The sequence below is a fragment of the Antechinus flavipes genome, chromosome 1, assembly GCF_016432865.1.
Source record: "Antechinus flavipes isolate AdamAnt ecotype Samford, QLD, Australia chromosome 1, AdamAnt_v2, whole genome shotgun sequence".
NCBI classification, from domain to species: domain Eukaryota; kingdom Metazoa; phylum Chordata; class Mammalia; order Dasyuromorphia; family Dasyuridae; genus Antechinus; species Antechinus flavipes.
Window position 1 is genome coordinate 446,553,933 of NC_067398.1, and position 27,956 is coordinate 446,581,888.

Genomic DNA, 27,956 nt, shown 5'->3' on the forward strand with positions numbered 1-27,956 from the left:
TGACCTGTCATGTCATAAATGTCATGAAATTTCTTAAATCATAGGTAATAAATAAAGGCTTAAAATGGGCCCTGCTTATGGAGCTAGAAGACCTCATAATCTTGGAAACACAAAAATTTGGGAATTGCTCATAAACTAAGCTGGAATATATATTTTTTTCTTACATTGATTTTTCATTTCATTAAAGGAAATATTCATTAATTGAAATTCAAGATAGAATTGGAAAAAATAGTTAAAATTTTGTAATGGTGAAGCTTAGGCCTTCATAACTAATGCATGGGCTTTTTAAAGATTTTTGAGATAATTGTGTTTTTTGTTTTGTTTTGTTTTGTTTTACCTGAAGTATCCAAATTAGGAAATGATTTGTATGGCAATCAGATTAGTTGACCTCTCCTGCCAGGATACATTTTTTAAGGATCAATTTTACAATACTATAAAAAATCTACTCTTTAAGTTTTTTTTTAATAAATTTAATGATTCATTAGTGATCTTGTTGAGTTGTTTGTTTGTTTTTTTCTTTTATCTATTGAACAGTAAATAGGTCTCCTCAGGAAACTTTCTAGTATCTAATTATCCTACCAATTCAGGTGAAATTCATTTTTTGGCATGGCATTTGTAATCTGTAGAAGTCTATGCAAATAATATTAGTGATATATTGCTAATTAGATATGTTTATTTCCCTTTAAAATCTTACATGTCTTTTTTTAGACAAATGATCAAATATAGAATACACACCTTCATGATGTATCAGATGATGCCAGGAAGTACAATTTACAGTCAAGTTCAGAAGTTGCTGCATGGGTAACTTGCACACTGTGAAAATGTGCTTCATGTTTTTTTTTTTAATGTTTTGGCTAAGAGGAGATGATAAATCACTTCTAAGGCCTAGTCCAAATGTATTATTATTCTATATTTCTTTATATACCACTCTGTTAACCAACAGAAATAGGAGTCTCATTCAATAGCTGGCAGGAAGCAAATCAGTTGCAGGAAGAACAGGAGATTAATAAATGGAAAACATTTCAGGATACAAACTTATCGAAATAACCAATTTTTTGGTGATATATTAAGTTTCTTTGCATAGTATCCTTATGAAGATATGTCATTGCATCAGAAAGAAAGTAACTGGGATCAAACCATAGGTTTATTCCATTCCAACTTAGTTCCAGGGCTGAAAATACATTTTGTTGTTTCATTTATGATGGTAATATTAAAGGTCATAAAAGCATGGTATAAGTATAAAAACAACATGTATTGATATATTAAATCCTTAATAGAGACTGAAGTTGAGATCTAAACTTTCCCAGTAGATTTGTTCTCTGTAAATTCACTTCAGCTCAAGATTTTGGTATAAGAGAATAGGAAACATGACGGAGTGGAAAGATTTTGTTTGCAAGGAGCTCCCAATATGGAAACATCTTCTATTAAATCACTTTCACCCAATGAATTACCTCTAAACTTTGTTTCATAGAGAAACTTAATGATCATTTTGCCTCTGTTTTTATCCACAACACTGATTTTTTTTTTTTTTGCGTAGGGGAAAGTAATACATATTCACAACATACCACTGAAAACTTCTTAAAAATATGACAATAAACCATAAATGTCTGCTTTTTGAGGTCACCTTTTCTCAATGTCTCCCAATTATCACATTAATAATATGTTCTAGATCTTGGCAGAAATTAAAATCAGGCTATAAACTTTACTCTTCTTTTTTTTGAAAATTGGGACAATTTTTGCCCTTCTTCAGTCCTGTCCACTTCTTTACTCCATGATATTTGAGAGGTCATCGATTGTAGCCCAGGAAACATATCTATCAGTTCTTCTGTATCCAAGACCTAGTTTTTTTTCTGGGGCTTGTGATTTAAACTTCTATGACAAACTACTCTTACTCTAATTCTACTTCTCCTGATTCTAAGTCCTTATTATCCAAGCTATATTATACAAGTCTTTATTTTTTTAACAAGAATATGCAGTTATATTAATAAATATGTCAGTAAAAAAATATTTGGATACTAGTTGTACAGCTACATGGAGAAGGAAATGACAAATCATTCCAATATTTTTGCCAAGAAAACCCCAAATGGGGTCATGGAGACTCAGACAGAACTGAAATAACAAGTACAGCTACAAGTGCTAAACTAAATTTGAGTTTGAGACTTTTTATACACTTTAAAGTACCATAATTTTATGAACATTAATAATCATCAATATTATATTGGGTATTTGTAACCTATGGACTATTTTAACTACAAATTCATTTGTTTTAGAACCAATAGGTCACCTTCAGTACCAAGGTCAGAGGCAGCAAGTGTCATATCCTGTGCTACAAACAACAAACACCACAATCCCTGAATTTGATGTAATGATGTTTTATTTCAGTGCTCAGTTTATATTTTATAGTGTTTATTTGCATGTGTGATTTTGATACTCTAAAGGGTTCTCTGCCTTGAATAAAAATAACATATAACACTTTCTTTGTAAAACTTCTGGGAATTATGTAAAGTAACAATCATTATATTAGGGGGAAAATGTAGCTATGGTTTGGATAGTACATGGAGGTGTGTATCCTATAGAAACACATAGGAGGTGTACTTCTCTACAAAATCTCATCCTAATCAATCAAATAACATTGCTTACTATAAAGAGCTCTAGATAAGAAAACAAAATACATGCATTCTATATCTGGTTCCATAACTAATTAGTGATATGACATTAGGTAAGTACCTCTCTATTCTTCAGTTTCTTATAATTCCTTCTATCACAATCTAGAGTTAGATTTTTGATTCTATGGCTTGATTTTGAAGATAAAAGGAAACTTTGTAAAAGTGACTCCAATTTGCCCTGGTTAACACTTTATATAGCATATCTTTCCATTTACTAAATAGCAGTTTTTGATATATTGCCCTGCAAAAGTATTCTTCATTTACTTCCCTATATATTCTATTGCCTATTTCCATTCCCTTCCTTAAAGACAAAATTATGCCCACATCTCTTTGGCATCCAAGTACTTGATAGTATGATATATACATAGCAGCATTGGGAAGTCAAAATGATATCCTGAATGATTTGCTCTTTTGTTTGCTTTTTGATTTAATATACCAATAATATAAACATTTATAGGGGCAGCTAAGTGACATAGTTAATAGTATCCCTGAAGTCAGGTGTACCTGAATTCAAATGCAGCATTTCTGTAGCTCTTATAGCATATGAAAAAGAAAGATTATGAAATACATTTACCTGATTTAGGCATTTGATTTTATCTTTTCAATGGCCATGCAATTTAGTAGATTTCAACATCGTTCAATGGAAAATAAGTTCTTTGAGGGAAGGAACTACTTTTGATTTTGTCATATTGTTCCTTTATAACACAGGGCTCATACGTAGTAGAGACAGCTAAGTGGCACAGTGGTTAAAGAATTGGACTGGGAGGTAGAAACTTCTGACTTTGAATTCTCAAACACCAGCTTGTGAAAGTCACTTAATCCTGATTTCAAATGAATTTTAAGCATAGCTAATCCTGGGTAATCACCTTGTGGCCAATATGGTGATAAGCATCTTTAAACTAACGACTATTTTTTTTATAAAACAGACATTTTATCTGATTTCAGTTTCATATCTGAAGTCTTTCTGCCTTGGAAATACTTGATCTTGAATTCCATTGGCATAATTTTAAAGAACCCAGGGTCATTTTTTAAATATCAGTAAGTATCAGACTAGGAATGTAGTAGATTATTCAATAATAAATAAATAATAATAAATAAAAGAAAGAACCCTAATCCAATGATTTTTTCCTGTGAATATATCCCAATTTTGGACCAATCATTTCTAGAATTTCATTCTATGAGATCTTAAAATCCAAGTGATGAAAATAACTTTAAGAGATTCTTTCAAACCTCAAGTGCCCCTTCTTAAATGGGGATGTTACCAACCTACCTGCCCACACAACTTCTACTGCACTCACTCTCTAATCACTTCATTTCTTTAAGTGTGTGTGGGGTATGTGTATGCACTAATCACAACCACCTTCCATCTATACCTATACCTATTTATATTCATATATACATATTTATTTTATATTTATACTTATTTATATCTGTGTGTATTCCTGTATATGGACATGTTAACTTAGTAACAGAATATCTGAAATTCTGTCCCTTCCTTAGCACATTAATCACAGATGTACAAAGTGAAACTATTTAAATTCATGGAAAGAACTAATGGATTTTTTTTTCTTTAGATCCCCAGAATTCTGAATAGATTTACTGACTGCTATATGGTAAGCACTTACAAATTTTTTTGTGATTAAAGTTCTGACTAAGAGTTTTATTAGAGTGCTTTTAAAAAAAAAAGGTCATCCCATAGGTGCCAAAATGTTTATGGCAGCCCCGTTTGTAGTGGCTAGAAACTGGAAAATGAATGGATGCCCATCAATTGGAGAATGGTTGAGTAAATTGTGGTACATGAACGTTATGGAATATTATTGTTCTGTAAGAAATGACCAGCAGGATGAATACAGAGAGGACTGGTGAGATTTAAATGAACTGATGCTAAGTGAAATGAGAGAATCAGGAGATCATTATATACCTCAATAACGATACTGTATGAGGATATATTCTGATGGAAGTGGATTTCTTTGACAAAGAGAAGATCTAACTGAGTTTCAATTGATCAAGGATGAACAGAAGCAGCTACATCCAAAGAAAGGACACTGGGAAATGAATATAAACTGCTTGCATTTTTGTTTTTCTTCCCGGGTTATTTATACCTTCTGAATCCAATTCTCCCTGTGCAACAAGAAAACTGTTCGGTTCTGCACACATATATTATATGTAGGATATACTGTAAACTATTTAACATGTATAGGACTGCTTGCCATCTGGGGGAGGGGGTGGAGGGAGAGAGGGGAAAAATTGGAACAGAAGAGAGTGCAAGGGATAATGTAAAAAATTACCCTGGCATGGGTTCTGTCAATAAAAAGTTATCTTAAAAAATAAATTAATTAATTAAATTAAATAAAGATCATTCTATGCCATATAACACAACTTATCCAGGACTTCTAGACCTTTAGTTTCACAGAGAAGAAAGTTTTTGAAGTTCCTATTTGTCACATTCCAGCAAAAAAAAAAAAAAAAAAACTTTATTTAAAAAAACTAACTTAAACATACTCTTAGGTGTAAATAGCCCTCATATAAGAACATTTTGAGAAGATTAATATAAAAATGAGAGGCAGCATATAATACAGTAGATGAAGAATTGACCTTGGAGTCAAAAAGGCCTGAGTCTGCCTGGACAAATCCCTTAACTTTTCAGTGCCCCATGTGACTTTTTGTCTTTTTTTGGCAAGGCAATTGAGATTAAGTGACTTGCTCAAGGTCATTCAGCTAGGAAGTCATCTTGCCGTCCCTCACACTACATATGACTTTTTAAAACTATAAATTAGAGAAAATATGTCATCCTGCATTTAGAGAGGGAATTTCTTCATCTGGAGTCCCCAATACTAATGAATTTACAGGTCCAATATCTAGCCTTAAAGTGCAAATGAATAAGAAAAATAGAATTTATAAATTACAGTAGGGAAAACAAAACTTCAGAAGTGAACAGAAAATTCAAAAGAGTTTCCTCTTCAGCTGTTTTTAATTTCACTCACTGATGAAACTACAAGTAAACTCTAGAATGAATATGATAACAATATTAAGTTTTAGTGTAGGAGGAATAGGAGTTCTTGTTTGTAAGGGACTGAGAGTTGAAGAGTATTATATCCTGGTTATATTTAAAGTTATTGTAACCAGAGGGTAAGGACTGCAAGAATATGAGAGTGCCCAAACATAGCATAATCATAACATTTGTTAGATACTTTCATATATAATATTTAATTAGATCTCCCAAACAATCCCATGAGACATATAAGAAAAATATTTATATGACCCTTTGAAGAGGAAAATAAAGCTCAGGAAGAATCAATACAAGGTTAATAAATGGTGAAGCAGAAGTCTGAACTCCAATGTTACATTTCACTCCTGTACTTTCAATACCATGGTCAATCCTAGATTATGGTCAAAAGGAGTAAGAGCATGTTTAATGATTTTAATTCTATGTTTAAAAGTAGTTTCTTATTATTTTAAAATGTCTTAAACATACAGTTTATTATACACATAGAGTTTACTCATTTATCAAACATTTGATCACGGATTTAAAACTGGAGATGATTAGAGTTCTGACTAAGAGTTTTATCAGAGTGCTTTTAAAAAAAATGTCATTCCCTATGCCATATAACACAATTCATCCAGGACCTCTAGAACTTTAGTTTCACAGAGAAGAAACTTTTTGGAGTTCCCATTTGTTACATTCCAGCAAAAAAAACACAAAAACAAAAACAAAACTTTATTTAAAAAACTAACTTAAACATACTCTTAGGTGTTTCCTAACTTCCACATTTTCCAAAAGAGGAATATGAGTCCCAGTAGTATAAATGACTTGCTGAAGGTCACACAATTGTTTGAGGCAGAATTCAAAATCAGATCTTCTTGACTTCAAGTCCAGTATTTTAACTACTGTGCTATTTAGCAGTCCCTACTATGTACAAGTCCTGTGTTAAGAGCAATATAATGACAAAAAAGGCAATCATGAATTCAAAGAATTTACATTTTCTTGGAATATGTTGGAATCTTCTATATTGCATGACCAATGAAAAGATAAAATGTCTAAGTCAGAAAAATACATTTCATAGTACTCCTTTGTAATGTGCTATAAATGATTTCATGTGTCTTTGTGAGTAACTATCTATATTTTGAAGTGACCAGATTTAAAAATTTTCCTATATTTCCAAAATTTTCTTCAGATTTCCCAATTAGCAATTGAAAGGATGATAATTAACGTATTGTACCCCTTCAGGTTCTGTGTGGTTACTGACAACAAAGAGCCAAGTAGATGTCTATCGTGCCTTAGTTTTGTCAAGACTGGCCATGCCCTTTCAAGCCTCTCAGAGGTAAAAATGCCTAGAAAACTCCTCTGCAACTAGATGATTAATGAAAGACTACAATGAATATATGGGCAGCAAAGTGGCTCAGTGTATAGAGAACTTTGTCTGAAGTCAGGAAAACCTAAGTTCAAATCTAGTCTCAGACACATACTAGCTGTATGATCCTGGACAAGTATCTAACCCTGTTTGCCTCAGTTTCCTCTTCTATTCAATGAGCTGAAGATACTCCAGTACCTTTACCAGGAAAACCCCAAATGGGGTCACAAAGAATCTGAAAAGATTGAACAACAACAAAATGGTTATAGAAAAAATGCCAGGTGTTTTATTTGTTTTTAAAATAAAGGCAGTAAATTCCAACAGTTTGGAAGAATAAATTTTTAAAAAGCAAATTTTATACATGATGAAATAGAAAGAAAGCTATTTGGCTATAAAATCAGAGAATTTCTCCTTAGATCCAGTCTCTGCCATTTAATACCTATCCTCGAAGAAATCTTTTGCCCCCTCTGGATCTCCATTTGCTCATTTGTAAAACAAGCCCGTAGAACTGGATGATTTAGAAGTATATTAAGTATCTTTTTTACTACTTTAGCAGAAAAATGCATTATTTATTTTACAAGTCATTTGGCTTATAAAAGGAGAGCTGATTAACAGAGGAAATGACCTCAAAATATTTTATTTTTAAAAAGTGTTGACAAAAATATTTTCCCCAATGATAGCCAACAGCTTTTGAATCACTTTCTAAGCATAATGACCATGGTTTAATTTCAAAATAAAAATATTTAGTGGATGTATGCCCATTATGTAGAAACACTTAAGAAATATTTTTCATTGGAATCTCTGTGAAAGGATCATCTTGAATAAAAGAGAAATAGGAAGAGAAATCTGGAAGAAGCTGCCTTTATGCAAATGTTTGGTCTTTAATGCTTTTAAATGTTTAAGGCAAAACAATAAGAGCTTCATTAGCAATGGGGATATTACCATTAAAATCTCAGTGTGCATTGTGAATTGTGAATGAATCTATTATAAAACTATAAAGTCTTTTCAAAAAGAGATGAAATCTTAGGAGACTGGGGAAAAGGGAAGGGGATTTGCATAGGGTGAAGTCAGGAGCAAAGCTTATTTTGACCAGAGAACAGAATTGTCAAAAGAATGGATCACTTTGTCCTGAACTTCCACAAAACAGGCTGATAATAAAAAATCAGTCCAGAAGGGAGAATATCAGGAATTACATTGGTGCTCCCTCCTCATTGATATAGGAACAGGAAGTGGAACTTAGCTAAGCAGGAAATAAGAGATAGCTTAATAGAAAATTAGGAATTTATATATATATATATATATATATATATATATATATGTGTGTGTGTGTGTATATATATATATATATACACATATATATGTGTATATATATACACATATATGCATATATGTATATATATGTGTGTGTGTGTGTGTGTGTGTGTGTGTATACACATGGCATTTGTGGCTTCATCAGTAAATAGAAAAGAGACAATTTGTGTTGTGGTCAATAGAGAACTAGTCTCAAAATGAGGAAAACCTGGCTCTAGTCTAGTCTCTGAAAGTTACATAATAGATGTGTGTTCTATGAAAAGTAATTTAGTGCCACACAGAGTCCTCTAAGACTTGAAGAGCTGATCCTGATCTTCACTGCTCTTGAGAATTTCCTCATTGGGTTTCCTTACAATGATGAAATCACAAATCTAATTAAAAACAAATCAATACTGAACTGTCACTATGGAAATTTCTTCCATCAATATAGTGATCATCAACCTTTTTATGGCATAGTAGATAAATCCTAGGAATTGCCTGGTAGGTGACTAGATGCCTGCTATGAATTACAAGCCAGGTAACTTGCTTTTAGGGTCACAAAACTAGTGTTTAAGCATTTAATCCTAGATTTTCTTAACTATAAACATTCTATTTACTCAAAATATTTCTATTTAAGGAATTTTGCATTGTTTAGGTACAACTAAGTAGCTCTGGGGTAGAGTAGTATCCTGGATTCAGAAAATTCAATTCACTCATTTTTTTTTCTGCTGTGCTCAACTCCTCATGATCCCATTTGGGGTTTTCTTTGCAAATATACTGGAGAGATTTGCAATTTCCTTCTCTAGTTCATTTTAGATAGAGAAAAACAAAGGCAAAAAATAAGTGATTTTGTTGTGCCACAGTTTCCTTTTATTATCCTGAGTCAGTTTCCCTAATTGTCCTGACTCAGTTTCCCTAAATTGTTCTGCCTCGGTTTCCCCAATGTTTCTGCCTAAATTCCTTGAATTGTTCTGCCTCAATCCCCTTGGTTGCAACTCCACTTTTCTGCTCATTAGAACTGAGAAATTAGGGCTGTATAGATCTGACATTCCAGAAGATAAGAGACTCCAGATGTCCTATCTCAGATACTTAATTGACTTTGCCTGTATCTCTAAGTTTCAGACTTCCTGGCTGTAGTTGGACACCTCCTAAGTCCTCCCAATTTGTAAAAATTTATGGTTCTACCTCCAACCTGTAAGAACCAGATTGATGGTCCCTGACTGGAGATTCCAGTTCACCAGAGTGTGGAATCCAACCCCCTGCCATTGTCTATCCACCGGAGCTTAGAACTATATACATGTCATTGAGAATTCACACTCCCTGCTGGATGCTTTGAGACATCAGCCTTGGGGGCAACATGCCCCCAGCACAATCTCTCCCTCTCAAATAAAATATTAAAAACTCTCTAATCTCTATCTTGCCTCGTTTCTCTGGTATTTCAATTTACTCAAGGTCAACACAGTTGAATTTCAAAAGGAGATGCCAAAAGGTTGAAGTTGCACACCAGTATTGCAAGATGTCTCAAAAGAATTTGAAGGCTTGAGCCCATCTCCAAGTCAAGGTGCAAAATTTATTATAATTATAATGCCAATTGAAGTGGGTTAAATTCCTAAAGGAATTTATCCAAAAAGATCCAGGATCAAACAGGTAAATTTGTAGAAGATTGAGAGATAGTCTTTCATGTCATTGATATGTTTTTATGGCTTAGAGGTAGTTTTTAAGTAGTCTCTCATTTAAAGATTGGGAAATTTCATTCTGTAGAGGACTTGTAGGCTAGAGACAATTTGGTGAGCTGTGAAATAGAATTTGAGCTGTGAAATAGAATTTGTGTTTTAATCATGGTTCTGCTAATTATTGTTTAAAAACATATTTTAAATGAGAAAGTTGAACTAGATGATAAATAATACTTCCTGATCTCAGACTATGACTATTCCACCTCAAGTTTTTGTATAAAATTAAGTCCTCACTTAAGATATAAATGATATGGAGAATTTAAAGCACTAAAGATTAATCAAGTATCAGTTGAGCTTCTGGGTGATCTGAAGTTAACTCCAATATCTTAAAGTCACCATCAATATTACTGATCCCACAATATGAGAACTCCATATCTTGAATCAATGAATTAATTTAGCAAACATTTATTTAGCAACTACAGATAAAGAAACTAAAGCTGGGAGAAATCAAGTGACTTGTCCAGGGCTACACAAGTATTAAAATACCCAAGGCAGGATTTGAATTAAGGTCTTTCATACATCAGGTTCAAAACTCAATTCACAATGCTATCATGCAATGTTCTCCAATGTGTTTGTTCATTGAAAATCCTTAGTGTGAGGGCATCATCAGGATGGTTAATCTTGGTTGAAGCAATAAAGAATACTTTGCAAAACTGAAAAATTGCTGAAGTTCTTTTATGATGTGGGGAATAGGTGTGAAAGAGATAGAAAATTTGTCCCTCACTGTAATATAATTTCTACTTTGTGTGACCAAGACTTGAAATCAGATTTTCTGACCCCAGATACAGTCCTCTTGATTGAGTAAGAATTTTAATAGCAGACAATTTCAGTAGAACAACTGTTGTTAATAAAAACTACAGAATTAGAAAGTGCAGGATAGGTTTTATCAAAGCATTTAACAAAATCAATATAATTCAATGAGACTTGATTTTATTATATAAGCAATATAAATTCATCAAAAGTTGTTCTTTTAATTTGGAAAGTGATATGTTCAGAACTTTGCTTTAGAAAGATTAATTTAGCAAGAATATGGAAATAAATTGGATGGGGAAAAATTGAAGACAGAGAACAATTAGAGAACTTACATATTAATTCAAATATTTGGGACCCCAGCTATAGTACTAGCAATGAAACTGAAGAGGATGGATGCAAAACATATTACAGTGGTAGAAAGAAAAAAAAATGGAAACTGATTTATTTATTGGAGGAGAGCTGAGGACCCAGTTACCATTTTAAGTATCTTCTTCTCTGGGCCTAGGAGAATTTCTCAAGAATTTTTACAGTAAATGTGGCAATGAAGTGTTTCACCATAAAGCATTAAACCTGAGTTTGGGTCTTGACTTAAGCAGTAACCAGCTGGGTGACAGAGGCCAAAGGCCAAATCACTTAAATTATTTATGCCTCAGTTTTCTCCTTTAGAAAACCAAAGCTTATATTTGATGATCCCTGAAGCCTTTCCCATGTTTGCATATCCAGGATTTATCTCTAGATATTACAAATGTGGTTTTGGAATTCATTGGGTTAAAGGACTTTAGGCAACACCATCTAAAAACAAGAGAAAGAACTGAAAATAACCATATTCTCCTTTCTGCCTTGATAATAACCTTTGCTTTCAAGTTCTTGATGAGTACCTCTTGGATTGACAATATTCTTTGCCCTATCATTCCTTATTTTGCATATACTTATGTAGATACTGTATCATTCTTAACTGAATATAAACTCTTTGAAGACAGGTTCATTGTCAGTATCATTCTATATCTTTGTATCTCTAGCATTTCATACAATGTTCTACACACAAGACATTTAGTATAAAATGCTTTTTAAAGTGAATCAAAAATTCAATGTCTAATGGCATTCAGGTTCACTTTAGAAATTTACCAGTGTGCAAGTTATTCCATGACAGCTAAGTCATTAAAGACCTTCAAACAAGAGGCAACATTTTGTATTAGATTTTGATATCTAAGCCTGAGTCCCTGCTCAGATAATTATTTCCTGAGATCTTGTAGAAGACAAATAACTTTTCCTTACCTCATTTTTCTTGCCTTTTAAGGGGTTTGTATCTCATAAATCTTCTAAAATGCCAATCAGCCCTCAATCAATGGTTATTTAACCATCTCACAGTTATGACTACTAAATATAGAATAAAAGGGAATTATCCTGCCTAAAAACCCAAAACATCAGGGCTAAATGACAAGTATCATTTTACCAAAAAAAATGTTCATTTGCTAGAAATATTGGTCAAATTGGCTGTGTTCCATTCCCATTCATTGCATTCCAGAGCTTAGCACGGTGTTTAATACATAGTGGTTGTTTAAAATATGTTTCTTAATTGACTGAATTGATTTGTGATTTCATTTGTCCATTGTTGCCTAATTTATTCTAAGTATTGCTAGTTATACATTGAGTCACTTCACTGAGCTTATTTACTGAGTCACTTAGTGAACTGGGAGGTCTCCAATGAGGAGAAATCTTGTGATTTCTCCTTCATGAAACAGACCAGTTTTCTTTTGAACAGCAATAACATTATAGGAAACATTTTCTTGTACCCAACTCAAATTTCCCTTTCTGTAACATCTAACCATTGCTCATATTTCTCCTCTCTGACCCCAGGCAGAAAAAATATCTGCTATATAATAGTCCTTCAAATCCTTTAAGGTAGCAATCATGTTCCTAGTAAATCTTCTGTTCTCTAGGCTAGACATTACCAGTTTCTTCAACAGAATTTAATACGACACATACTTGTGATCTTTCACCATCTACATTGCATGTCTTTAAATGTTTTCAGATTATCCCAGTGTTGATATAACAGTCCTGATATGTTCTGACCAGGAAAGACTACAGTAGAAGTCTTAATTCCTTAGTTTTCTTGGTTTCTGATATAGGACAATATCCCATAATGAGTCTTTATTCTATTAAAAATTTCATGTATTTTGAAGATGAATTTCTAAGCTACCATCTCCCTCATCATCATGTTGTACTTGCAAAGATTATATATTTTTTTTAAGTTTCAAGCGTAATATGTTAAATTTATCAGCATTAAATTTAATCTTATTTGTCAGCCCAATGTTCTTGAGCCAAATTTTTTGAACTCTGATTATCTTTAATAGCATGATAGCTGCCCCTCTCATTCCTATGATTAGAGAATACATTGAGCAAAGGAGGTAGATAACAATAGAGCACAATGTTGGAATGTCTAGTCCAATTTGCTTATAAAATATGTGAAAGAGAACTCTGTGAGCAAAGACTGTAAAGTTAAATGAATGCAATATTGAAAAACCCTTGAATGCTCACCTAAAGTATCTAAGTTTCATATCTTAGGCATACTATTGAGGTTATTATGATCAAATTTTGTCAGAACAAGTTTACTCTGATAGCAGTGTAAATGATTTATTGTGAGATGCAAGAGAGATGTGAGACTAAAAGCTATTGTAATAGTCCCTAAAAAGGTGTTTGCATGCTATAGTTGGGTGTTAGCAAATGAATTGCTCCAAAAGGATTGGTGACCTGTGAATCTACTGATTAGATATGGAAAATTATTAATTATGGACATCAATGGAAAAAGAGGAGTCAAGCATTTCATCAGAATGGCTAAGAGAATGAAGCTACCATTTACAGAAATGCTTTCTGTCCTTTACTCTTGTCTATTTTTTATTAAGGTCCTTTCTCTTTTACACTGCAAGGCCATTTCTAATCTATTAATAAATTCCAGTCATGCTTTTTCTTTCTAAGGAAGAATAAGTTTTAATATTTAATAGTGATATTAGGAATGATGGACTCATTTTTCTTTAATTTTCCCCAAATTAAAAAAAATACTACATTGTTATAATACTACAATAAATTAAGTTCTTATATGATTAAAAAAACATTAAAAATATGCCTGGAATCCATGTTGTCTTACATAATGGAGACTTCACATTTTGTGATTTACCTATTTTGATAAAACATCAGCTAGGTGGCACAGTGGGTAGAGTGCCTGGTCTGAAGACAAAAATACTCATCTTTCTGAGTTCAAATTTTACCTTGGACAAATAAGAGCTGTGAGACCTTAGGAAAAAATCAGTTATTCCTGTGTGCCTCAGTTTCCTTATATGTAAAATGATCTGGAAAAGAAAATAGCGAACCATGCCAGTATCTTTATCAAGAAAAACCCAAATAATGTAACAGAAAGTTGGACAAGTTCAAAACAACTGAACAACAACAACATTTTGGCAAAAGTATGCTTAACTACCAGGGCAATAATACATCACAAATATCTTTGCTTCCACTTACTACCTGAGGAAGACATATGCTCACTTAAGAATGCAGAAAGGAATGTAGATTTAGTACTAGATTCACATTTAATTAGGTTAGGAAATACCTACATTCAGCATCTATGTTTGTGTCCAAGTGACATCTTCTTTAAAAGTTTCGCTGTGGTTTATAGCATATGAACTTTTATGAATTTGATTTAATAATAGAGATAAAAATATAGTCTACATACTAAACATTTAATTCACTGGGCAACTAGCCACATTCATCTATGTCAAAATGTTTGACTTGTGGCTTTGGATATTTTGAAAGAATCTAGGTCAGACATAAAAAAATCTACTCCCCCTAAACCTAAAGCCAATGTTCATTAATTGCCTTTTTCTTTCAAATGAAGTTTTTGACTCCTTCTTTCTTCTTCCAACCTTTCAGGAAGAGTCACAAACAACTAACTAGCATTACTTACGGACACACACACACACACACACACACACACACACACACAAAATTATATATGTCTATCTGACCATGGCTAAACATGGAAGTTTAGAATTCATGGTAAACCAGGCCAGGGTCCCCAGAGAGCAAATTCCTATTTCTAGAATCCAGAGATTATTGCAAGAAAATTCTTGTTTATAAGAATATCTTATGGCATCTCAGGATATGACCTTTGGTTCAGGTATAGGTTTTGGTTAACTCTGGAATACTCACAAATTTTCTAAAGTTCTCTACCTTTATAATATAAAACATGTAATTGAAACATTCCTACAATTCTAGGGGTCTAAACCCACAAGCCTGAAGTGAAGTTTACTATCTTAGATGCCCCTTCTCTTTTAATACCACCATTCCAAGAGCAGAATCTTCCCTCAAGACCTTCACCTACACATTTCCTGTTTGAGATTATATATGATTGGATGGATGTTGCTTCACCAACTAATGTTTTCCAATGAATTACCACAAACTCAGTTAAGTTGCTTTCCCACTCCTTAGTAGAAGGGTATCCTAAATTGTAAAAATGGACTGTTTCTGTGATTTTCTCTGCTTAGCATCAAAACTTATCATCTGAGCCCACATTTGGACAAAGAACTAAAAGCTACCTGCACAAACACAATGATTTCTAAATAATTAAACATGGTAATAATAATATTTTACATTTATAGAGTACTTTACCTTACCAAATGCTTTAATATATGTATATATCATATATAGTTATAATAATCCTATGAAGTTAACATAATTATCATTTGAATGTTCAAAATAATTGAATTGAGGTTCAGAAAGGATAGCTGATACAGAAAATCAGGAAACCTTACTCCAAGCTCATTTTTCTTTAGCACAATATTGACTTTCTATAATACAATGCAATTTCCCAATATGCTAAATCAATAAACTTTTTATAGCAACCACCTTCAAAGTTGTTGTGGGTCTAATATATGACAGGAAATATGATGGGCATTGCAGATGCAAAGTCAGAAATGAAACAGGCCTTGCCTTCAAGAAACTTACATTGTTTTGGAGTGAGATGACATATCCATAAGCATATGATCTTATGATCTATACAAGATAAATAGAATAATTTTAGATTGGATAGGTACTAATAAAATCAGAAAAGACTTCATGTAGAAAATTTTGCTGAACTGGGCTTTGAAGGGAATTTTTTGTTTTTATCGTTGTTTAATAATTTTAATCAAGTCTGAATCTTCATGGGCCCATTTGGGCTTTCAAAGATACTGGCATAGTTTGCCCTGGAATAGTTTGCCATTTCCCTCTCCAAATCATTTTATAGATGAGGGAACACAAAGCAACTGGGGTTAAATGATTTGTCCAGAATCACACAGCTAGTAATTGTCTGATGCCTGATTTGAACTCAAAAAAATATCATTCTCACTCCAGACCACTCTTTCTACTGTGCCAATTCACTAACTACCCTCTTTCCAATTTTCTTATTTATATAGAATTTCTAATCTATCTTCAATGAGACTCACAATCTTTGTTTCATGCTCAAATAGTCACTTACACTTACCCTAAATATCTAACTGCTTAAGTTTTGCCATTTTCACTTTCACAATAATTCCGTAGAAGCCCCCTTCTTTTCTCGCATGCAGCCAGATACAGACTTTAATTACATCTTTATCCTGAGCAATTACAGGAACCTTAGTTTCCCTGTTTGGTCTTTCTCCACTCTAATTCATTCTTGTTTCAGCTGCCAACATGATTTCCAGTAGCAGAGATCTCACTATGTCACACTTTTACTCAAAAAAACTTTAATGGCTGTCTTTTGCTTCTAGGATGAAATAGAAAACTTTTTGCTTCTTATATTTGAAGTCTGACCTCTTCCTGTCCTGGTCTTTCTACATATTACTCTCCTTTATGTCTTTTTTGACCCAACCAAAATGCCCTACTTATAGCTTCTCTATTTTCCAACTCCATGTCTTTGTACTAATTCCCTTTCTATTTCCTCACCTTCAACTTTTGACTTCCTTTACTTCCTTCAAGACTCACTTCAATTTCTGCCACTTACAGAAGGCTTTTTCCATTTCCTTTCTTGTGAAATTACTTTCAATTTACATTATATACATATAAAAATAGAAATCTGTATGTATACACCCACATATATGGTTCATTTGGATGAAAAGATGTGTTCCATTTTGGGAATGGTGCAGTTGAAATGCCTATAAGACTTTCAATCCCTGAAAGGGATTTATTTGGTAATGCAAAACTGAATCTTGGAAGAGATATTAGAGCTAGATATATAGATGTAGGAATAATTTACAGAGAAAAATAGTTAATCCCATGGGAGATGATGAGATTAGCAAGTAAGATAATAAAGACGGAAAAAAGAAAAGATCCCAAGACAAAACTTGGGGGAAGTTTTAGGATTTGAAGTTTGAAGTTTTGGGATTGCAGGTCTAGCAAAAAAGACTAAGAAGATGCTCAAACATAAAAAAAAAAGAAACTAGGAGAGAAGCTTTTAATGAAAATCTCTAGAGGACATAATGTACAGGAGAAGACATTCAACAATGTTCAAAGAAGCCAAGAAGGATGAGGTTTGAGTAAAACCCATATGATTTGGGAATTAAGAGGTCACTGGTAAATTTAAATACAAAATAATGAGAAAAATAATTTCTATTTGGTCTTAGAAATAATAGGGAGCCAATAAAGTTTATGAAGAAGCATGATATGGTTTAAGCCTTTAAATAAGGAAAATACTTTGGAAACTTTGTGGAAATTAAATATGGAATTAATTAATAGAATCTCATGTCAGAAAGGTAATGAATTCATAACTATGGATCCTATGTGTTTGCGCTACTTTTTATTCTCAACTTTGTTATATTGCCAACGAAGCTATGAGTTTACACTGATCCCTAGAGTTTACTTATACCTTTTACTTATTTAACATACATTTCACAGCTGAGAAAAAATAGTACAAACTTGTCTCCTTTTGGCTTTGTGTGTGGAAAGCTGACTAAAAGCAGGAAGTTTTCAAGGTTACTACCTTCTCCATTCATGTACAAGTTAGTCAAAGTAATGTGTACCTTGGATGAAAATTCTTGAAAAATGTGCCCTGTCTCTGTTTCTAGCCAAGGCATTGAAAAGGTTCTCCATTATGTAGAACAAGAATGTGGAGATCTGAATGTGCTGGAGAAATGCCTTCCTGTCAGGATTCTGCTGGGTTCATTGCTCTTTGGCAAAAAGTCTCAGGAGACTTTCTAGTGGTAGTGAAAACATTTATGGAAAGACTTCAGAATTTATACTTTAAATTTCTCATGTATACAATAAATAAAAAAGCATTCTCATACCCAAATAAGTATAAATGTTCAGTCTGTGGACATTATATTTTATATGAATTTTGATAAGGATGGGTATATTCCAGAAGGGGGCTATTTTTGGCTGGTGTTTAATTTACCACTATATAAAGTGTAAAACATTTTACACTTTACATAGACTATCAATATTTTCCTTCAAATTAAAGGGAGATTATTGTTCTTCAATCTTATAGGGTCACAAGTTATTAGGGCAGTATGGGATTTCAGAGAAGCCATGCCTTTTTGGGAACCATTAAAGAACCTAGGAATAGTTAGCGTAGAGAAGAAAAAATTTAGAGTCATAATAGATGTCTACAGATATTTAAAATGACATTGTATGGAAGAGGAACTGGTATCTTCTAGTAGAAGATCTCAGAGAGTAGAACAAGGGTAAGTGGGTGACATTTTGAAGGAGTCTGATTTTGACTTAGTATAAAGGTTCAGTCAACATCTCTAACACAGAGTTGTCAAAAAAAATTGAATGGTTTTTCATAGGAAATAGTCCGTTGTAGATGAGGCTTGTCTCAAGGGATAATGCCTAAGACTGAACTACTATGATATCATATTTTCCTTGCCATCCTAAGGAAATACAAGGACTTGTGGGAGTTGATTTGCCAGTAATTATACTATGTTATGAATTACCACTAATCATAAATTATGGCAAATAGATCACTATGGTTATTTGCCAAGGTTATTTTAAAGTATTTTTCATTCATTCATTCAAATTATACTTCCAGGTGATTTAGTTCAAAGTGATGATTCACTTTCTTCCCTTTCCTTTTCCCTTTCCTTTCTCACAAGATAGCATGAAAAGCAAGATCCAATTAGATTTTGCACATGATAATTCACATAAAATAAACTAGTAGTGGCCTATTTAAAAATGTCCTTTTGCATATATTTATTTAAGTTTTTCTAAACAAATGAGCATATTTACATGAATAATTTTCTGATAATAACTAGTTTTAATAATTTGCTTTAAAGTTTGCATAAGTTTTTTTTTTCAGATAACCCTCACAACAACCCTATGAAGTAGGTATTACCATTTTATAGATGAGGATAATCAGAGACATTAAGTGTCTTGCCCTTGGGCACACAGGTACTTAAGTGTCCAAAGTGGAATTCGAAAGTTACAGGAAGCTAGTTGGCTAGAATCAGAAAGATTTATCTCAACTACTTGATCTTGGGAAGATCACTTAACTATGGTCTGCCTCAGTTTTCCTATCTGTAAAGTAGGAAAAATATCATTGCCTTCCTCCTGAATTGTTGTGATGATAAAATGAGAATATTTCTAAATATTTATATATATACATATATACTTTATATGTGTGTATAGATATATATACATCTATACACACATATACAATTCCTCTAACCTCTTCTCTTCCTATTTCTTCATATTCTTCACATGATAATACAGAATTATGTACCACTGAGATGAATCACAACTGTAGATCACTTACATAATTGTGAAAAGTAGGCTTAAGCGGTATGTATCTTATAACCAACAATAATATTACCATGAAAAGGCAAAGACATTATCCATGGCATGTACAACAAAGAAAAAAGCTAAACAAAGCATATGATATGACAAAGGAATGATAAATGGATAAAGAGTAGTATAGTGGTAGTTTCACCAATAAAATATTAAAATATTTAGAAGGCATCTGGAATATCAGGGTAGGTCCTTTATCAAAAAGATTTACAGAAAGCTGTGGATAGGAGGTAGCTAGATGATTCAATGAATAGAGAATTGGGACTACAGTCAGGAAGACCTGAGTTCAGAACTGGCATCAGATACTCATTAGCTGCATGACTTGTGTGACAAGTCATGTAACTTGTGTTTGCCTTACATTGTAGGAGGAAATGGCAAAATACTCCAGTATGTTTGCCAAGAAAACCCCATGGACAGTATAGTGCATAGGGACACAATTGAAGAACAAAAGCAATGGACAAGAAGGTCTAAAGACAAAAAGCCACAAGTGCATTGTAATATGTGAGGAAAAGAAATATCCACACAAAGAGATCAGGAGATCAATGTAGATTTGAAATAAGCATATGTACCTCTATAAACTTAGATGGTATCTACATATCCATGAATAAAATGCTCAACATTTTTTTAATCTGTGGCTTCTTAAATATAGTCGTTCCATTCACTGATGCACATTATAGTGATATCAAAGGTTTTAGTCAGTCTAGTTCCAGAAATCTTGATACTTTACTAAATTAAGTTAAGAAAACAAAATAAAACAAAACCATAAACTAGAAATTTACTGGAGGTAAGAATAGATGAGCTACATGTAATAAATATTAATATCACCTCATATTACTGACTACATATTCTCGTTACATTGAATTATTTACTCTTCCCTTTACATCATATTCCCTCTTCTTTGTCTAAACATTTGCACAAAATATCCAGCATTTCTCCATCCCTCTCTCTGTATTCCTCTGTTCAAACCTCAACTCAAAGGTTATTTTCTCCACATAACCTTTCTGATTGCTCCCAGCCATATTACTTCATATTCATTTTGAATACATTTTGTATTTATTTGTTTATGCAGATTTTGCTTCTCCCCAAACAATGTAAGTGCCTTACAATTGTGACTGCCTTTACATCCCCACTTTGATATAACAGATGTCTTCTTCTAATTATCTATTATTATATTAATAACCATCACTGTACTACTTACTATCTATGTCATTCCTTTTCCATACTACATATTTTGCTTAATTACTTTCTTTGTCATACATGCCATGAACAACGTCTTTGACTTTTCACAACAACATCATGATTGGTAACAACCCACTTATGCTTACTTTCCACAATTATGTGAGTGACCTACATTTATGATTCTTCTCATTATTACTCCTTTGTTCATAACCCTGTATTATCATTTGAATAATATGAAGAAGGAAGAGAAGAATAGATATACAATCATTTAAAAAAATATTTAGTTTTAATGAAATTTTGATGAAATAACTAACATGATATCTAAGTAAACATTTTATTTTATTCCTACTTTTTGAAGAAGAAACTCAATTATTTCTAAAATTGAGGTCTTTATGTCCTAATATATGGTCAGTTTTAGTTTACGTTTCCTGAACTGCTGAGAAGAAAGTATATTCCTTTCTGTCTCCATTCAGTTTTCTCCAAAGATCCACCATACCTAATTTTTCTAATATTCTATTTACCTCTTTAATTTCTTTCTTATTTGTTTAGTGGTTTGACTTATCTAATTCTGAGAGTGCAAGGTTGAGATTCCCCACTATTATAATTTTGCTGTCTATTTCTTCTTGCAACTCTCTTAACTTCTCCTTTAGGAAATTCGATGCTATACAACTTGGTACATATGTTTAGTTCTGATATTGCTTCATTGTCTATGCTACCCTTTAGCAAGATATAGTTTCCTTCCTTATCTCTTTTGATTAGACCAATTTTTGCTTTTGCTTGATCTGAGATAAGGATGGCTACCCCTGCTTTTTTGACTTCACCTGAAGCATAATAGATTCTGCTCCAGCCTTTTGCCTTTACTCTGTATGTATCTCCTTGCTTTAAATATGTTTCCTGTAAACAACATATTGTAGTGTTCTGATTTTTGATCCAGTCTGTTATCCACCTCCACTTAATGGGAGAGTTCATCCTATTCACATTCACAGTTAAAATTACTAATTCTGTATTCCCTACCATCTTATTATCCCTAGATTATGTTTTTTTTTTCTTTGACCCCTCTAACCTTCTTTCCCAGTTTTAAACTTATGGGCCCCACTTGTGTCCCACTGCTCACTTTCTTTAGGATCTCTCCTCCCCACTTTGAATCTCTTCCCTTCTTGTACCCTTCCCTTATTACTCTTTTCCTTTTCCCTTTTCCTTTCTCCCTTTTTAATGAGGTGAGAGAAGATTCTCTGTAAAACAAATATGTCAATTATTTTCTCTTTGAGCCAACTCTGATGAGAGTAAGATTCATACAATGTTTCTCCCCCTCTCTAAATTTCCTCAAATTTGATAGGTTTCCTTTGTCTTTTCGTGTGATGTAGAAACTCAATTATTCTTAAAAAAAACTTGCTAAGAATGAATTTCTATAGCTTTAGTAGATCTAAATATATTTAAAAGGCCCTAAATAAATTAAAATCTGGACCTGTTTCTCCACTATATATTACAGTTTATATGCCTCAGGCTCTTTTGGCATCAAGCTAAAAAATAGAAGAATTCACCAGCATCTTGATGCTAAATGGAAAAAAAAAAATCCTACTGTCATGCTTTTAAAGGTACTATTTCTGGAGTATATTTACACTAAGATAAATAGCCTTAGTTTCAATTTGTGAATTACTCTCCTTTTTTTTTTTAAACATATAGCAGCTTTGATTTATTCAAGGCTGATTTACATCCATTAGAAAGAAATGGGGTGTGTGTGTGTGTGTGTGTGTGTGTATATATATGTATATATATATATATATATATATATATATATATATATTCTTCTAAGCTACTTAATGCCTTCTATGAATAATAATAATAAAAGTTTCAGAGGATAGTGAACAAAGTTTGTGATATTTGATCTCAAATTAATTCAACTTATCTTGTTGGTTTTAGATTAAGTTCTTAACTAAAAAGAACCTAATCCTTCTTGTAGAGAGAAGCTGTGAAAAGGGTCGATGAATCATTCAATAAATATTTATATTGAGCCAATTGAGCCAAACTTTATTATAAACTCTTGGAGTGGTTAGAAACAGATCAGACTATCACATTGCTCATAGTATGTTATAATTTTTAACAAGTTGAAATAAAATCTGGAATCTTAAACTGAGTCTTGAATTAGAAGGCAGCATTACTAGAGATAATCAAATTGATTCATTAAGAAACTGGCCCTCAACAAACTACTACAGACAAATTATTCTTTTACACCTTTTGTAGACTTTGGATTTGCATTAACAAAGTCAAAATCTACAAAACATACAATGGAATAGGCAGTGTTCTGATTGAATTGAGTCAATTTACTAAAGCTTTATAATTTTACATAAACTTCCATGTGGTTTTCTTGACTGCTGTTGTATTACTTCACAATATCACCTCCACTATATGGCATAACATGTTAAAAGGTAAGCCTGGAGCCTTTAAGACTATGCTAAAGTTCCCCTTCTAGAACATATTGACTGTGATTCTGGGTAATTCACTCCTGTCCTCTTTTCAGGTCTTTTCAGGTAAGGTTCTTTTCTAGAGAAGTTCCTTATGTTTGTGTTCCCTATACAATTGAAATGATAGATCCAGTCCCTATTTCTTCCAGTCTATACTAGATTTGTTTAGGTTTAGCAGAAAACGTGGAACAACAAGAATGTGCTGAGCTTCTACGTATATCTAGCACTGTGGTTGGAGCTCTGAGAAATATAAAAGGATTACATAAAGTCAATTCATTCACACTGTTTCCTTCTTTTCCCAACTCAAGAACAAATAATAGTTGGAAATGTCAAGTGGAAATCAATATTTCAAGGCATCCTTTAATTGAGAGGCAATGTAGAATAGTAAAAAGGATGTCAAATTTTGGAATTAAAACATCTATATTTTAATCCTGTCTCTTTTTACATTTGAAGCTCTGTCACTTGCTTTTTTGTGACAATCTCTATTTTTCTCAATTGTCTCATCTATAAAACAGAAAAGTTATAATAGAGCATCTAAGGCCATTCTCAGCTAATAGCCTTTATATTTCTTATGTGATGATTTTATCTACAAACTTAAGGAAGTCTGTAGACATCAGCAACCTGATTATCTACAAGTGATATTAATGCCAGCCTTTTTGTACTTAGGCAGTGCAGTTTGTTGCATTATTTTGCAAAGATGCCCTAGATATTATCAAATTACATTCCTTTTAATTTATACTATATGACTTCATAGCTCCTTTTACAAACACCTTAAGAATCATAAAAGTAGTGATTTTTAGGTCAGTTTTTCAGACATCATGTTTTTATATAGGGTGTAAAATAGCAGTTTTGTGTTTAAATAAATTATGCATATTCAGTGCAGAAATTTTAAAACAAGGCCTATTGCTTCAAAATATGATCATGCCAAGAGAGACTGAAAATCCATGTCAAAATAGTTGGATGATTTCTAAAATCTCATAAATTAAAAATAAATGAATGAAAAGCATCTATGTAATGCCTACTATGTTCCAAGTAAAAAATGCAAACAGTCCTTGCCCTCAAAGAACTTACATTCTAATTGGGAGGGAAAGTGTAAAGAGAAATATAGTTTAGGAAAGATGTTTTTGTCTGAGAAGTTGCAGATATGGTGAGTGAAACAATAGGGCAATCAGTCCATTGGTGCTGATATTCATGAAATGAAAAAGGAAAAATGGTCTCTAGATTCAGGGACATTCCTTATCCTGGGCCAGAAAGAGAAAAGTGAAGTCAACTATATATGGTCTTTCTCTGAAAAATTCCAAAATCTTTTAGTTCCTAAATCTTTCATCTTAATAGTGTCCTCAAGGCCATTAACTTATTTTCATGGTTTCCTTTCATGGAGAACAACAACAATAATAATTTTTAAAAGAACAACACAAGTAATTGAGATTTCACTAAATCTGATAGAAATAAGAATTAGATTGTTCTTTCGTTATCTTAAAACAAAACCAGAAGGATCATGATATATTAGAAAGGATACTGAATTGACACTCATATGTATTGAGTTTAAATCCCATATTTTATTGCTGTGGGAACTTGGGCAAATTAGTTAATCAGCTTGAGCATCAGGTTCTCCATCTGGAAAACTGAAATAAAATAACATAATTATGTACTTCACAAAGTTATTGTAGGGAAATATAATTAGGCAATGTATGTAAAATATGATTAAATACAATTAGTCTGATACTAAAATATTTTATAGAATGTGTAATCTCTCCAATTTAACCTGTTCTCAAGAATTTCTATTCTTCATTCAAGGTGAAGTTGTTGGCAAGCTCTTTAGAGAAAGGAAAAAATGGGATGGTTTAGTGAAAGAGTGGTGGATTGGGCATTAAAAGACCTGCCTTCAAATTGGCTTTTCTTTTATTAACTGTATGACTTTAAACAAGTCACTTAACCTCGCAAGATTTTTATTTCTTCATCTTCAAAATGATTATATTAGACTTGACTCCAATGTTTTGAAGTCAATGAAGTTCAACTATATCCCTAACACATTCTAAGCACTTAACCCTTAAAAAAAAGATAAATAGAATAATTCAATGAGTTTATTTGTCATTCCCTGATAGAAGTATCTTATTTCTGTAGATATGTGCTCACTGAGTTAAAGGGATTCTCATTTTGATATCTTTCCTATTAATTTTTTTAAAAGACAGTAACTGAAACTGATATAACCATAAATTATCCTTTCTTAGAAGTCATAGAGGAGTTTATTTGGACAGAAATTTAAATGACCTTGAGAAACTTAAATTAACAGAAAAATCCTTTGCATTTGAAAGGTGACATTTTCCCCTCCCTGATCTCTCCAGCTGATCAAGTAAAATTTATTTGAAATTGCATAGTTGAAGAATAGATCTGAAAGAGTTCCCAATTGTTATTAATATTATTATTCCTGACACTTACTTCTAGACACTAAGGTGATGGTCTTCAAAGCCCAAAAGCTGCCTCCCTGCTGCTCTCATTTAGGATTATGTTACACATCATCTTGAAGCATTATTCATTCAAAACCAAAAAAGAAATGTGATTACCTTTTTAAAAACAACTTGAATATTTTACTTGCTAAGTAAAACCATTTACACATAATTAACCTATTTTATTTACTGCAGGTTGAAAAAATCCCTAAATTCCTTCACTGAGTTTTTATTTGATTGACAAAGCATTAAGCCATAATGAGGAAATAACAGCATAATCTCTTAGCAGAGCAAGCATTTCCAGAAAGAGTTTTATCCAAGAAAGAGAAGACAAGTACACTGGAGTCTACTGAAATGTATTATTATTAGGGAAACTGTAACTGAGACAGAAATAAAATCATTATCATGAAAACAAAATGTGCAAGTGTTTCATATGAAAACTCCGGATTTTTTATAACTCTTTCTTTGACAAGTTCAAGAAGCTTACCAAAAATCTTCTATTCCTTCATCTTCTGAGGCATTATTGATAATTATAAACAGTTACAGAGTTCCCCAGCAATGTCTACCCTCGTACTTTTATGGAATCATTATCAGCTAAGAACTAATTTGTAAATATGTCTCTCTTCCCCACTTAAAAACACCACCTTGAATTGATATTTTGGTTCTCCTAGACTAGGCATCTTGACTAAGAAGCTCCTTCTACATCCATGGAAAAAAAAACCCTCTTACCATGTATTCCATATTGGCAGCAGGTGGAAACACCTTGCCCCGAACTTGGTTGTGATAATCGAGAATGGCAATCATGTCATTCTGCGAGATGTAGCGCTTCCTCCTGGCTTTGGGGAGATCTGCTGAGTCCAGATGTGCTTTTAGAGCAGCTTCAATATCAGTGAAGTTATTGGTTGGCAAGGATGAGTCAGTGGCATTGAGTAAGATGATTGCACTTGTTTCACAGAGAAGGGAGAACAAGAGCACACCACTAACAGCAGAGATTGCTATCATCTTGGGATGGAGGAGGGGAGAAGCCACAGCGTTTACTCTGCTTTGAAACAGGAAGGCAGAGTTAGGGTCAATCTATGAGAGGGCAAATAAAGAAAACTTCCAGAACACATGATTTAGCACACAAATGTCTCTCCTGAAAGCTTCCCTTGACTTGATTATATTTTGTAATCCAAAAAACTTTTTTTTAAAACAAAATGTTATGAGAAAGCCTGTAATTCCTGCCAATGTTGCTTTGATGTAGAAGTAATCTAAGATAAACTCTCCAGAGATAGAGATGAATAAAACAGTATATCATGAACCTTGGGCTCTCAAATGTCTTGCAAATTATTTGTCCACAATGCCTGAACATATACATACTACAGGACACCAAGTGACAAAGTGGACACTTGATTGTAAATGGGCAATTTGTAAAGAATTAAACCTCATTCAGTTACTGAGAAGAAGAAACACATCTCAGGAAACAGCTTCTGCTACCTGCAGCAAACATATGGATGCTGTGTCACAGACACATGCACAGAGAGTGACAAAATAAATACAAAAGTTATAATTCTATCTCAATTTTATCCAAGAAAAACAAATGTGAAGTATTTTAGTATAAATGCATGCAAAACAGAGTCATTCAGCTAAATGGCTTACCTCTGAACAATGCCAAAATGAATATACTGTTCTTCCAATTAAAAAAAAAAAGTTCTTTGCTATGTTGTGGCATAAAACCTTGTAAGGAGGAGTGTGTCTTATTACAAACCGTCTAAGAGCAAAAACTCTTGCTAGTTTTGACGCGACTGGTCCCAGGAGCTGCTACAGCTTTTATATGTCACAGGCTGCATAGTACAGAAAGGGCAGGCTTTCGAAGGGTCTCTCCGGAGCCAAAATGAAAGAGGAGGGGCTTTTGGAAAGAAAACACACTGATTGGGTAGCGACCTTTTTCATGTGGGTGGTGAGGAAATGGAGTCACACCCACAGCTTGCAAAGTGCAGACTCTACAAGACGAGCCCCTTTTCTGACCCAGCTTCTCACCTTTTTTGACTAGCTCATCTGATACTGGTTCCCATGGGGGGAGGAGGGAGAAATGGCTCTTGAAAGGAGGTAGTTCTTGAGGGGAAAAACTGTAACTTCTTGGGTAGCAAACAGAATATTTTACATGGGAGATGAATGACCTGAGAGTTAAATCAGGGAAATCAAGTGAATGCTATTTCTAGGTTGGGGGGGAAGGGGGGAGGGGAGAACTTAACATTTTTTTTTAAATCAACAAGGGGCCACAGTAGTAGATAAGCAGTTAAGT

The 27,956-nt window shown here is 33.0% G+C and overlaps 1 protein-coding gene across 3 annotated transcripts in view; it reads right to left on the bottom strand.

Moving 5' to 3' along the window:
• The window catches only part of PI15 (peptidase inhibitor 15), a 78,563-nt gene extending 51,070 nt beyond the window's left edge, over positions 1–27,493 (bottom strand). For 2 of the 3 annotated variants that reach the window (XM_051970022.1, XM_051970020.1), the window contains exons 1-2: positions 27,311–27,493; positions 26,402–26,714 (exon numbers count right to left, since the gene is read on the bottom strand). In XM_051970022.1, coding sequence (XP_051825982.1) covers positions 26,402–26,674 — 273 coding nt within the window. In that variant the 5' untranslated portion in view covers positions 26,675–26,714; positions 27,311–27,493. The remainder of the gene's footprint in view (positions 1–26,401; positions 26,715–27,310) is intronic. The other variant, XM_051970021.1, reaches the window with a different exon arrangement.
• Positions 27,494–27,956: the final 463 nt, after the last annotated feature.